This window comes from Phyllostomus discolor, chromosome 3 (genome assembly GCF_004126475.2).
Source record: "Phyllostomus discolor isolate MPI-MPIP mPhyDis1 chromosome 3, mPhyDis1.pri.v3, whole genome shotgun sequence".
Classification (NCBI taxonomy): Eukaryota; Metazoa; Chordata; class Mammalia; order Chiroptera; family Phyllostomidae; genus Phyllostomus; species Phyllostomus discolor.
The window spans coordinates 123,947,297-123,962,088 of NC_040905.2; the positions used below are offsets into that span (position 1 = coordinate 123,947,297).

Sequence of the window (14,792 nt, forward strand, 5' to 3'; positions counted from 1 at the left end):
CATGGCTTTATTAAAAAAATGTATTGATTTGAGAAGGAGATCGATTTGTTGTTACATTTATTTATGCATTTATTGGTTGCTTCTTCTGTGCCTTGACCCAGGATGTAACCTGCAACCTTGGCGCATTGAACTACACTCTAAACAACTGAACTACCCTGCCAGGGAGTGTGACTTTTTTTTTTGGTCATTTCAAACTATCAATAACTTTCATTCTCCAGATACTTCTGAAAGAGAATGTTAAAAGAATATTTCAATACACTTTCCCTTTTGATCTGGGGTCAAAATGAGCTATTTGCCATAATGAAAAAAAGCTAGCACTTTCAATTTTGGAAGATCAGATTCATGATTCTAGCCCTTCAGATTCCACAAATCACCACCAGCAAATTCTACATCCAACCATCTCTCTTTCCAAAGAGCTTTAGCTGTAGTAACTCTGAAATTAAGATGGTTTTCTTTTCTTTTGGTCTGGACTAATGTCTCTACAAGAATATCGACAATAGAGCAGCAACGACTTTATATGGGACCTAGCTTTCTTATTTTTTTAACCTAGCAAAAGTAGATCAGTAATAAGTTGCCTTTCAGGATACCTGGATTCAGCAGAAAGGGATTTGTAAGTTTACCATTCCTCTTTTATTATGATTATTACCTTCTAACACCATTATTCTTTCCACATGTATTTGTTGGCATTCTGCTCTAAAAGAGAGCTCTTACATTCTCTTCTCTCCAGGTGCAATGTCATGACTGCAGAGGCTTAACTTGGGGCCTCTGAACCTTTTAAAAGTCTAATGCAAAGTTGCTTACAATTTTTTTCTAAGGAGATAGCTTCCACTGCATCCTCTGCGTCCCCAGGTTCTCAAGTGGGTCTGGGGCCCCCCGTTTTAACAGGAGCGAGTACAATTCCCAGACGTCAAGGAGAAAATGTGTGGCAGCCCTAAACTCCCGACCCACCGCCTTAACTTTCCCTCATCAAGGAGAGAGAATCTGGGAGTCAAAAAGACCAGAAGGCCTACGGAGACGAAGATCTCAGGTTCCCGGCACCCTCGGCACTCCCGACTGCAAGACAGACGACCCAGGACAACAGCCACGATCCGGATCCCTCGGATCCCCGCCTTCCTGCCCACAAAGCCTGACAGTTGGCTGGCTGTCCCCCAGGCCAGACAACCACTGCAGAAGCGCCAACTCCAAACGCAGTCTATGGAGCTTGATCCTACCACAACTAAACGCGGAGAAGGGGGAGGGGCCTTGGGTTACTCAACGCTTTTCCCTGCCCTCTTTATTTCCTCCAGAGTTTCCATTGGCTTCTTGCCCTTAGACTGGAAGGTACACGACCCTGTACTGAGATGCGATTGGACGAACTAGCTGCCGCTCGACCAGGGGCCCGCTCTCGATTGGCCAAGGGATCGCCGGGGGTTTGAATAGCAGACCCGGTCGGGGAGGGCTCTGCAGAAGTGCCACGTTGGGCCTTGTTGCGGCTCGAGGAACCGACTCCGAGAGCCGGCTGGGCTGTCTGGCCTGATTGCTGTCCGTTGGGCTGTTGGGAGGCACGAGGCGAGCTGGCAGGCGGCTCTGGACAGGCTACTCGGCGGAGTATCCCGCCCGAGGGCGGGTCTGGCCGCAAGGCGGAGGGGCCAGCGGAGCGCCCGGGGCAGTGGCTGAAGAGGGACGGAGGCGGCGGGGGCCGCTGGCCCCCGGGAGAACCAGACGAGATGCTGGCGGAAAACCTGGTGGAGGAGTTCGAGATGAAGGAGGAAGACTCGTCGTGGTACGACCACCAGGACCTCCAGCAAGGTGAGGCTGTGGGCAGCGGGTGGGCGGCCTGCCGGTGAGGCTCAGGGCGGTGAATGACAGGTTGCGTTTGCTTGCGACCCAAGGACGGCCAGGTGCTGGGCAGTGCCGGGCTCACCTGGAGTGGGGGCTAGCTGCAACCTGCCCACCTCCGCGCGAGGCTCTGCGCTGGGCCGGCGGGCACCTGTGCAGTGTTACCATCACCATAGCGCGCGTGAACCGCTAGCTCTGCGCCGATACCGTCTGCTGCGCTTCCGGGTCATCGTCCCCACATTTTCCAGCTTCTAAACAACCAGGCTCCTCTGGGTAGGATCTGCGCTGGTGGTATGGGTGGCGGTGCGCTGTGCAGGACCTGTGCCAATCCCTGGGCACACATGGTGGGGGCGGGAGGGTAACTTTTGTTGTTGTTGTTGTTGTTGTTGTTGTTGTTGTTGTTAGCCCCATTTTCCAAGTGAGCAAAGCGGGGAGGCGGGGGCAAAACGACCAAGTGACTTCCCTGGAGTTAAGAGAGGGAGAACTCTCAGAATGTGGAGTCACAGTCGCTGTCCCAACCCTGTCTCTTCGTTGCCACCGGCATAGAGCTTCTTCAGTGACATGTTAGACTGTTGCGGGAAGAATTGTTTAGGCACAGTTCACCAGCCCTGAAATGACTTGAGGGCGTTTCTCCCTTTGCCTCTTCCCTCACTCTGAACTCTAGCTTGTCGGTTAAAAACTTGCTGATGCTGTGTCTCCAGCCAAGAAGCTTAGACAGACTTCAATTTGGAGACAGGTCCCCCTTATTTTGCATATTAATGGCAGGAACCTACTATTGGGGGACGCTTTTTGTGTGCCAGGCACTGACTGGCCCTTAACACCTATGTCATTTAATCCTCCCAACAGCTATGGAGGTAGAAGTAGATAGTGCTATTGGGGGAGCTAGGATTCCACTCCAAACTACAGAACAAACTTTCTTTTTTTTTTTTTTTTATAAATATCAGATGAAATTTTATTTATTTATTTTTTTTAATATTTTATTTTATATATTTTTTAGAGAGGGAAGGGATGGAGATAGAGAGAGAGAGAGAGAGAGAAACATTAATGTGCGGTTGCTGGGGGTTATGGCCTGCAACCCAGGAATGTACCCTGGCTGGGAATCGAACCTGGGACACTTTGGTTCCCAGCCCGCGCTCAATCCACTGAGCTACACCAGCCAGGGCTCAGAACAAACTTTCTTAACCACTGCCCTGAATAATCCTCAGAAACTTTTTTCAGTCTTCCTTTTCTGCAGTTCTGTATAAATCAACTTTTTCAACTTTAACTCGCACTAAAGATTAACATTTCATTTACATACTTATTAAATGACCATGATAACCATTGAACTTGGTGGGGGAGGGAATGTAGGGTTGAAGGACTCACACTTAGTAAAGGAAAATAAAACAAACATCTCTTTGGGGGAAGGGAAAGGTGATTTCTTAAATCAATATGCTGTGGACAGGACAGTCACTTAAACCAAAGTAGTTCACCATTACTACTACTTCTACTACTTGTGTAGTAGAAGCTATTTAACAGCTGCTGTGCAGTGTTGGCCATTATGTTTTCTATGTCCACAAGACAAATTTGGCTTACATTTTAACAAGCCTGTTTTCAGAATTCCCCATAAGGATTGATGGCCTAGTTTGATACTTTCTCCAGGACTAATGTGACAACCATTGTGCAGTTGCAACATTTCCTTATAATAAAGTAAGCAGTTTGCATAATAAAAGCTAAATATTTTTCTTCCCTGCCTTTAAGAAGCATAGATCTGTACAGGCTTGTTTTTTGGTTTTCAATCTAGCATAATACATAGCACATAATAGAAGCTCAATTTTAGTATTTGTTGGACTGAACTGAGGCACTCATCCAGGATTACTGTTTTCATAGTTCTCTTCTCTCAGGTACATTAGTCCACACTGCAGTTTCTCCTGTGGGAGGTTGCTAGGAGCAGCCATTTGTAATATGTCAGTCTACTTAAGAAGCAAATGCAACTTGTTGGGGTTACACATAGAATTCTCTAACCTCTGATCAGAAGGAAGTCATCAGGTGTTCAAGTTAATGAAACCTTAAAGAACACAGATCTGAACATCCTTAATGCTAGTTTGCATTTGGAATTTCTTCTGTGCTTCTCAAAGGTCTTTTACATCGGTTTATTACAGTGGACTTTGACATAACCATATATGTTGTAACCAAGTTTGTGGGGTAGGAATAGATTGAAATTCCAATGATCGTAACTTATGAATATGCCTATCCTGTTAAACACATTGATAAGCAAATGTAGTGGAATTTTATCAAGTACAGACATCTGTCTATTCATCTGTTAATATCCTCACTTTGGGCAGACCTTGTTTTATTGCACTTCACTTCAGTGCACTACACAGCTGTTTTGTTTTTTAAAAGAAGGCAAGACTTTCCACCAGCAAAAAGATTATGACTGGCTTTATTGGGATACTTGCTTTATTACAGTGGTCTGGAACCAAACTCATAATATCTTTGAGATCTGCCTGTATTAATGTTACTGAACAAGCCTCGTTTGAAGAGAGCTACCAAAACAACTTTTTAATATCCCGTTCTCTAAGTCTTAGAACTATAAGGTCTTTTTTCCTTTATCAATAGAAGCATTATTTAGGTAGATTGATTTTTTTTTTTGGTATCAAAGTTTGCTGGGGCATTCTTTTTTAAATTAAAATTGCTGAAAAATATTGAACCTCAGAAGGCTCTGGTCTACTATTCATACCTTCTTAGAAACATATAAAGGCAAGAGAAAACCTTTTGCTTTTACAAAACACTTTGATGAAGAGATTGTCTTTTGTCAGAGGGCTGAGTTGGCATGGAAGAATACTGATGATGGTCTCTGTGGGTATGATCCTTTCTGGGACAGCAGGAGCCTTCTGTATAGGTAATGGTGGCGCTTGCTTTGAAATGTGCCCCTGAGAGCAAGGTGAAAAGACTTCAGAGACTGGATTTTCTTTTAGATCAGCTGCTATTATAATTGTCTTTGCTGAGTTGTGCAAGTTTAGAATAAGGATTCAGGTTTCCACTGCATGGGTCAGCAAGTGAAAGCTTAGCTTAAAGGAATCCTAAAATTCCTGCTCCTTTTCAAGATGAGTATATTTTCCTAGTGAGTAACTAACTTGCTGAATCACTGTTTGGAGGGCCATTAAAATTGACATCATCATTTTTCTTGCTGTTTACATTCAAGTTTTTTACTTTCCCGATTATAGTAACATTGGCAACAGGAATTACACAGAAGCATCACCAAATCACACACTTGACTTTGTAAGAGGAAAAGCTTTCAGCCTTAATAGTATTGAATTACAGCTACAGACCACAGCTAACATGGGAATATATTGTCCTCATGATTTTGAAAAAAGTGAGGAAAATAAGAAAATTATAATAGCAGTGAAATCTAAAGTTTTCCAAATTCTGGAAGACAGACCCTTCTAAAAATTCACTCTGGCTGCTGGAGCTAATTTTTTCTGCCTAAGCATAGGGCTGAGTGAAGTGTTTGTTTAAAGCTAATAGTGTCCAGTGTTAAAATGGATTATCATTTGCAAAGGCTGATTAGTGAAAGAATATTAAACATGAAGGTATTGCTAGGTTGTGGTTCTCAAGCCTGTAGTAAATCTGTAGTATTTTTAGTGCTGCCTAGGCCAATTCAATAGGGTTTAGAAAAGACAACCTCTTAATGAAAATCCTTATTGGAAAGTAGATGAATAGGTACATAGGGCTTCAAAACTGTTTTGTTTCCTTTTCTTTTGTGCCTTACTTAAAAACAATAACAAAGAACATTCAATAGTCTCCCATTCCCCCCACTAATTATTTAGAAAACCTTCTTGGGCTTACTGCCAGCATTTGGCTCTATTTGGTTATGGAAGCCGTATACTACATGACAGGAAATGAACTTTTTTTGAAGACCAAAAAAGGACCCTTGTCCTTAAACTAACAGATGAAGTAATATCCTTTTATACAGTGTGACTTAACAGGCGCTTCCTTGTAGTTGAAATTTGTCTTGCTAGAATTCTATCCTAAACAGCCTATGAAATATGTAAGAGACTGAGGCTTGAGGATTGAGGTTACTGAGCAAGGTTGGGCTTTGTTTAACTGGAAATAAGGGCTGAGAGAGGACAAGTCCCAAGTTCTTTCTGGTTGCTGTTGACTGGAAGAATGCTTTACTTGGCGTCTCTCTTTCTGAAGCAGCAGGAGAGCTGTTCCTGGCTGTGTATGAAGTAGCACAGGTGGTTCCATAACAGAATGGAAGTAGGTAAGGGTGGTCTGAAGTTAGTCTTGATTCAGGTTTTGACTGCTAGTTACAAGCATCTTTGGTGAGTCTCTGGTCATTCCCAGTGATGAATTACTCAACTTTAAAACAAGCCAGGCAAGATTTAAGTAATGTCTAGGTCATGTTTGTAGGCTTTGTCTCTAATACGGTGTAGTGGCTTCTATGTGGCACTGTGTATACACATTACTTACATTATGAGTACAAAATTACTTCTAGAACATCTTTAGCTGTACATAGTTCCATTTTCACTTAGTGCAAACAAGGTATTAACTTGCCTAGGGTTGTATGTACTTTGTTTGACAGAGCAGGCAGTAAAAGCCAGGCAGTTCAACTCTAGTTTCTCTTTGCCATCTGTGAAAACAAGCAAAAAGATTAAGTACCTCGACTAGGGAAATCAGTACTCTCTACCTTAAAGAAATGTGTGGACACCCCTGTCAATAGTCTTAAAGCTGTGTAGATGTGGATAATAAAATAGAGAATGGTGGTGAGAGTGAGAGTTAGAACCTGGTGGCAGGAGTTTCTATTTTACCTGTGACTTGTGTAGACTTGATCAGGTCAGTTAGCACCTTTGTGCTTAAAGTTGTCTCATCTGAAAAACTGGGCTAAATACCTTGAAAACACATAAAGACAAATGTCTCACATGATTTGAGCTGTTTGTAAAGGTTCTATGTCTTTTGAATACAAGATGTTATTTCATAGACTTGTTATCTGGAGTCTTTAGTACATTAATGGGCATTATTAATATTTAAATCATGAGGGAATGTATTTTAAGACCTGTCTATCCGCACTACACTGATTTATTTCGAATGGGAGTAAAATGTTTAATATGAGCTGGAGTGGTCTATGGTCGATTTTGCTGCTGTGTTTTTTTCCTAATGAGGGAAAACCAACTAAGTAGAATACTAATTATACACTGGAATGAATAGCACCACTGACAAAATGTATTGCTTTTCTGTTACCACTTATTTTAGGTTGAGTTTTAATATTGGTAGTAATGAATAGATGTAAACCTTATTTGTCAATTTCTAAAAATTAAGTTTAAAAGTCATATAGTGAGGGTTCCCTGTTTTTGTAACAAATACTTTTTTATGATAAATATTTGTATTACATTAAGTAAAATTACTTCCCATATACTTAGAATAAAAGTCAAACTTTCTTTACCATGGCCTATAAAATCTTATTATGATACAATCACTGCCTACTTCTCCAACTTCACCCCATCCCATACTCTTCCCCAATGTTTCTATCACACCAGCTTTTGGTTGAGCTGTAGGATATGCCAAGTTCTCTCCTGTTGTATTATCTCTGTCTGGCTTTTACATGGTGAGATCCAAGCTTTAGCTAAATGTCTCCTCAGAGTGATTTTTCTTGTGACTACCCTTTCTAAAGTAGTTCCTTTGTTTATTATCACTGAATCCATTTTTTTCCTTTTTTTTATCTCACACTACATCCAGTTGGCTCTACTTTCAAAATATATCCAGAATCCTATCCTTCTTTTAGCTCTACTTTGAAAATATATCCAGAACCCTATCCTTCTCTCCATCTCTATCTCTGCCACCCTAGTCCAAGCCACCATCATCTCTCACCCAGTTGATTTCAGTATCCATTTGTCACCTTGCTTTCACCTTTGTCCCTTCCCCTCTGCTTATATAGCAGCCAGAATGATCCTGTCACTGAGTTACATTTCACTCAGCAAAACCTTGACCTCCTTAGTTGGGTCCTACACAAGCTGGCCAATCTTGGAGCCCTCTGATTTGTGATTTGTCTTCTACTTCCCCCATCATCCCCCTCCTCCCTACACACACACACACACACACACACACACACACTTTGTTTTGGCTTCATTGATGTCCTTATTAGCTCTAGTGATGCTTCCTCCTAGGAGACCCTGTTTTGCCTCTGCCTGGAATGTTGGTTGCCTAGGTAGATCTACATGGTCATTTATTCTATTTCCTCATATCTTAGTTCTGTTATCCTCATTACATTATTAAATCTCAAATTTCCACACCCATACTCTTCTATTCCCCTTCTTTATTTTATTTTTTCTCTTTAGCACTTCCTGCTGTCATATATCTTCTCATGCTATTTCTCCCAATAGAATATAAGCTCCATGTGGGTAGGGAATTTTTTTAGCTAAATTCGTTCTTACAGCCTCAATATTCAGGATGGTACCTTGTGTCAAATGAACTAAAGAAATGTAGACCCATTGCTAGAAATAATGATAAAGATTTATTCAAATGTCTTAGGGTTCACAAATGGAAAACATAACTAGACAATACCCAGAATGTTCTGAAGATGAAAGAAAAGCTAAGAGTTCTTAGAGTTCTTACAGTAAAAAAATATATTCTTGAGAAAAATGAGTCCTGCATTCTTAGCCTTTGGATTGGTCCCAGATGGTCATCCTCTGGATGACTGGTAGACTGGATAATGGATGTCAGGTGGCCTGGATATGTGAACATTGTTTCCTTAGTCCTTCATAGGGTAATCAGCTGGTGAGATCCAGGCATTGACTCAGGACTGAAAAGGTCAAAAGTTTAAGTTCCTAGGCTGGTTTAAAAAGAACAGAATCTTTTTTCCTCAGGCCTGAGCCTACTTGACTATAGTAATTTAGCAGCTTGACTGTAATGATTCCATGTTATTTCCTCACTATGTTCCTCACTGGTATTATTGAGTGTATGAATGCATATATGTATGAAGAATGTTTATCAGTTTGCAAGTTTATCTACATGCTTGCTGTCTGGCTTCACCATTAATCTAGAGAAGCAGGAACTTCATCCATTACATTTACCCTTCTGTGGCCAAAGCTTAGCAGAGTGCCCAGCAATAAACACATTCATTCTTTGCCTTTGTATTGCAACTTAGTTTGTAAAGTACTTCCTTCTGTATTATTTCATTTGATTTTACAATCACATTGTCCCTAAACAAGAATACTAAGTGTAGGATGCTTGAAAGCCCTATATTGTACTCAGTTGAGTGCATTTCCTACCATATTAAAGGATCTCTATGAAGTTTACTATGCAGATAGTGACTTCAGTTAACTGTTAGAACTAGTGTAATTTTTGGTATCATTAAATTTTTGTTTCTGGGATTGTGTACAGACAGATCCTGTCTTATGTGCATTTATGCCTAAGAGATGAAAAATGAGGTTTAAAATAGAAATATGATTCTGTGCTACATCAAAGTATTGTATGAGCTACTGACATGTGATTACCTCAAAAACTATAGCTGTGCTGCTTGTCTGGTTTGCTCATCTTGAAGAAGGGCATGAGAGAAGTAGAAAAAAATGAAAGACCTAGAACAATATTCATATGACAGATGTATTTTTTGACCTAGTAAGTTTTATTCTCCTTTGGGGGCCAGGGCCTATAAAAACAAACTTTGCTTTGACAGTTGCAATAATACATTAACACATTTACAATAGTCAGATTTCTTAGGAACTTTAGAGACTATTAAATATCTGTGTGTACATTGGTCTAGGCTCCATCCAAAAAAGAAGTAAATGATCAAGATATTAATAAATTCAGTTCATTAGCAAATAATTATGATCTTAGAAGTCACAATGCTGAACAATCATTCCTGGACTAATGAGTACATCTCCATAAAGTACATCAGTCTTCTTCATGTCTCACAAGTAGGAGTACATAAGAGAGCACATTTCAAGTAGAGGGCCCTAGTTCAACTGGATCTTAAGTAGGATTCAGGTTTCCTACAGGGCCATTCCATCTTCCTCAGGGCTCTGACTTAAACTTTCTATGTTGGGTTGGATTTTGGTTCATTTATAAGGACTGGGTTACATAAAATATTGAAGTGAAATCATTTGCATTCTTCACTTGTTCTAGATCTCCAACTTGCTGCTGAGCTTGGGAAGACATTACTGAATCGGAACACAGAGTTGGAGGATTCTCTTCAGCAGATGTATACAACCAATCAGGAGCAGTTACAGGAAATTGAGGTAATTTACTCAGTAGAAGAGTTACACTTGGAGGTGTGGCATGTTACTACTGTTATACCAATCATATTCTGCTACGATGACACTTGCAATTAAAATAATGTTTAATTTCTAACACAGACTTCATTGAGAAGAAAAACCATCAGAGAGGGCAGAGAGGTTGATTTCAGCTTTTGTTAGGCTTTCTCAACACATTTCTCTCTGCACTTTTGGTGAGGTATATTGGAGTAAATGATCCAGTATTTGCCAGTCTGTGAAACAAAATAAAGCTGTGAATATTATACTTAGTTTTTACTGTTTTCTTTTAAAAGTGAATTATGCAAAGAGGTATAAGAAAATAAATACAATGAACACCCATGTATCCACCATCCATCTTAAGAAAAAAAAACTACTCATACCGTTGAAACTTCTTGCTTGCATCTACCCTTCTCTTCTGCCCTAACTCCTATCCCTGCCCCAGATGACACAGTAGAACCAGCTTGTGTCCATGTGCAAAAAAATGTAAAAGACCTTAGAAGAGTAATAAGAACTTACCGAGCTCTGATTATATCAACATACTGAACCTGGTGCTGGAAATTCAAACAAGTAGAATTCAAACAGTCCTTACTTCAAAGTAATCAAAGTTACACAAATTTCAGTTTTTCAATACAAATAAACCTATCATCAAAAGTAAGATAAATTTATAATCTCTATATCCTTAATTTTATATCATAGCTATAATTAAAGTACATATAATAATCTTCATCAGGATTTATGAATATAGCCACTGATGTGACTGAAATACAGTTTTATAGTTCTAGGAAGGTACATCTTGTAATGATACTGAAATCATCAGCTACTGTTTTTATAATTGCATACATTCAACATCAAAAGAGCATAGGACATGCCATACATGAAATGAATTTAATTACTTTCACAGTTTCACAGAAATTGAAAAATGAAAAAAAAAACAAATGTTTTAGAAATATGAACTAGCCCAATGTCACACATGTTTAAGTAACATTTCTACTTTGGCTCATAGACTGTTTTTCAGATCATTGGAAGATTTCACACTGAGAACCTAGTGCATAAACATGAATACATTATATACTGTGATATATATTTATTTGTATTTGTATTTTCATAGTCTCAATACATTGGATTGATGGTTTTTTTATCCTCACCTAAGGACATATTTCTTGATTTGAGAGAGAGAGAAGAAGTGTGGGGGGTGGGTAGAGGGAAAGAGAAAGAAACATCAGTGTGACAGAGAAACATGGATAGGTTGCCTGCCACATGTGCCCCAGGGATGGAACCTGCAACCTAGGCATGTGCCCTGACCAGGACTCAAACCCACAACCTTTCAGTTTACAGGACAATGCTCCAACCACTGAGCCACATTAGGCAGGGTGGATTGATGTTTTTTTATGAAAGTACCTGTAAACCATTATAACTGAATACTATTACTGGTATTTTGGCAAATCTCCCAAGTATAGATGGAAAATAGTCCAAATATTTGCATAATTAATAGAACGATGCCTATTTATTCCTATAGGAGATCACAAATAATAGTTTTATGATCCAAGTAACTTGTCTCTCTACCTTTGTTTTCTGTGGCATTGAGGATAGTTAAACAGATAAAACATGATTGACATTCTGAAAAATTCCAAATGTCTTTTGATTCTCCAAATCTGCAAATAACACTCCATCATCTCATGTCTTCCATGAGATATTGCAAAGTGTAATGAAAATGAAATATCCAGCTTAGACCTTAATGATTAAATAAACATAAAATTAAGTACATGTATGAGCTATTCAAGTAAATTTAGTGTATAGTACTTCCAAAAACATTTTCATGAACCTCTTTTCTTTTTCTTAAAAAAATATTTCAATTGCAATTCACATACAATATTGTATTAGTTTCAGGTATGCAGCATAGTGATTAGTCATTTATATAACTTAACAAAGACATCACCAATAAGTCTTTTACCCACCGGACAACATACATAGTTATTACAATATTATTTTTTAAGTATATTTTAATTATACTATTACAGTTATCCCATTCTTTTCTTTCTCCTCTTTATGCCCCTCCGCCTGGTACCCCCATTCCCTCCAGCATTCCCTCCCCTCTTAGTTCATAGTTCATGTCCATGGGTCATACATATAAGTTCTTTGGCTTCTCCATTACCTATATGATTCTTACCCTCCCCCTGTCTATTTTGTACCTACCATTTATGCTTCTTATTCCCTGTACTTTTTCCTCCATTCTCCCCCCATTCCCTCCCCACTGATATCATTCCTTGTTATCTCAGTCTCTCTGATTCTGTTCCTGTTCTAGCTGTTTGTTTAGTGTTTGTTTTTTAAGATTTTATTTATGTAGTTTTATAGGGGGGGAGGAAGGGAGAAAGAGAAGGAGAGAAACATCAGATTCTCTCACACCCCAGCTGGGGACCTGGCGCACAACCCAGGCATGTCCCTAACTGGGAATTGAACCTGCAACCTTTTGGTTCTCAGGCCAGCACTCAATCCGCTCAGCCACACCAGCCAGGGCATGTTTTTGTTCTTGTTTTTTGAGGTTCGGTTGTTGATAGTTGTGAGTTTGTTGTCATTTTACTGTTCATATTTTTGTCTTCTTTTTCTTAGATAAGTGCCTTTAACATTTCATGTAATAAAAGCTTGGTGATGATGAACTCCTTTAACTTAACCTTATCTGAGAAGCACTTGATCTGCCCTTCCATTCTAAATGAAAGCTTTGCTGGATAGAGCAATCTTGTATGTAGGTCCTTGCCTTTCATGACTTTGAATACTTCTGTCTAGCGCCTTCTTACCTGCAAAGGTTCTTTTGAAAAATCAGCTGATGGTCTTATGGGAACTCCTTTGTAGGTAACTCTCTTCTTTTCTCTTGCTGCTTTTAAGAAACTCTCCTTCTCTTTAATCTTGGGTAATGTAATTATGCTGTGGTTTGTTACCTCCATTCCCACTGGCTGAGAGTTTTTATCATAAATGGATGCTGGATTTTGTCAAATGCCATTTCTTCATCTATTGATACTATAATACGATTTTTTTATTCTTCAGTTTGTTTATATTGTGTATAATGTTAATTGACTTGCAGATATTGTATTGGGTTGGCCAAAAAGTCCATTATGTTTTTTTCTGTAAAATAAAAAACACATTTGTCATTTTCACCAATAACTTGATTGATTTGGATATCTTGAGTATGTCATCTAACTCCCACTATTGGCTTCTAATGGGTAGGGGCCAAAGGTGCTGCTAAATATCTTTTAATGTGTAAGACAGCCCCACAGCAAAGAATTACTTGGCCAAAAAGTCAGTAGTACCAAGAAGCTTCACAAACCACTTTTGAAACATTTGATCAGTCATAGCACCTTCTCCATACACTGCACAAATCTTTTTTTTTTTGCGCCTTACCTTTCTTGCAATAATAAAGCATAATACACTGAAAATGTTGTGTATCTTCTTCCATCTTAAATATTAAAGTGGCTACATAAAAATTCACCAATTTTGATAAGATTCTGTTTTAAGTGCACACTGATGTGACAGTTGTCACAATACAATCTAACAATGTTTCAAACGAGGTTAAAGAAAACCAAGTAAGCACTACTGGAGCCATTGTACAGAAAAATATAAATGAATTTTTTGGCCAACCCAATACCAATGTTGCATCCCAGGATAAATCCCACATGATTTTGGTGTTTGATTTTTTTTGGTATATTACTGAACTCATTTACTAATATTTTTGTTAAGGATTCTTGCATGTATATTCATCAAAGGTATAGGCCTATAATTTTCTTTTTTTGTAATGTCTTCATCTGGTTTTGCAGTCAGAGCAATCCTGGCTTCCTGAAGTAAGCTTGGGAGCCTTCCTTCCTCTTCAGTTTTTTGAAATGGTTTGAGGAGAATAGGTAAACTTGTATATTTGGTAAAATTCACCTGTGAAGGCATCTGGTTCAGGACTTTTGTTTGATGGTAACGTTTTGATTAGAGATTTGGTTTCATTAGTTGTTACCAATTTGTTTGGATTTTCTGTTTCTTCTTGATTTAGTCTTGGAAGATTGCATGTTTCTAGAAACATATTCATTTCTTCCAAGATGTCCATTATATTGGCAATAATTATTCATAGTATTTTTAAATAATTTTTTTGTATTTCAGTGTGGATTGTCAGTTTTCTCTCATTTCTGGCTTTCTTTATTTGGGTCCTTGTCTTTTTTTTTCTTTTTTTAAAAGTTTACCAATTTCTATTCACTTTGGCTTTGTTTGTTTTATTTGTTCTTTTTGTAGTTTTTTAGGTGTATGGTTAGCTTGCTTATTTGAGATTTGTCTTGTTTCTTGAGGTAGGGCTGTATTGCTATGAATTCTGCTCTGCTTTGGCTGTATCCCATAGGTTTTGGGAGTTATGTTTTCCTTTTCATTTGTCTCAAGGTATCTTTTGATTTCTCCCTTGATCTCATTGTTAACCCATTCATTGTTAAGTAGTATGTTATGTTGCCTTCATGTGTTCATGTTTTTTTCAGTTTTCTCCTTATAATTTATTTCCAGTTTCATACCATTGTGATGGAAGATGCTTGATATTATTTCAGTCTTTTAAAATTTATTGAGCCTTGCTTTGTGACCTAATGTGTTCTATCCTAGAAAATGTTCCATGTGCGCTTAAAAAGAATATATATTCTCCTGCTTTGAGGTGAAATGTTCTAAAAATATCAATTAAATTCATCTGCTTTAGTATGTCATTAAGGGCTGTTGTTACCTTGTTGAGTTTCTGTC

At 38.8% G+C, this 14,792-nt stretch overlaps 1 protein-coding gene across 1 annotated transcript in view; it reads left to right on the forward strand.

Moving 5' to 3' along the window:
* Positions 1 to 1,421: 1,421 nt before the first annotated feature.
* Positions 1,422 to 14,792, forward strand: part of CDR2 (cerebellar degeneration related protein 2) — a 31,746-nt gene continuing 18,375 nt past the window's right edge. The window contains exons 1-2 of the mRNA XM_028529787.2: positions 1,422 to 1,788; positions 9,919 to 10,031. Coding sequence (XP_028385588.1) covers positions 1,707 to 1,788; positions 9,919 to 10,031 — 195 coding nt within the window. The 5' untranslated portion in view covers positions 1,422 to 1,706. The remainder of the gene's footprint in view (positions 1,789 to 9,918; positions 10,032 to 14,792) is intronic.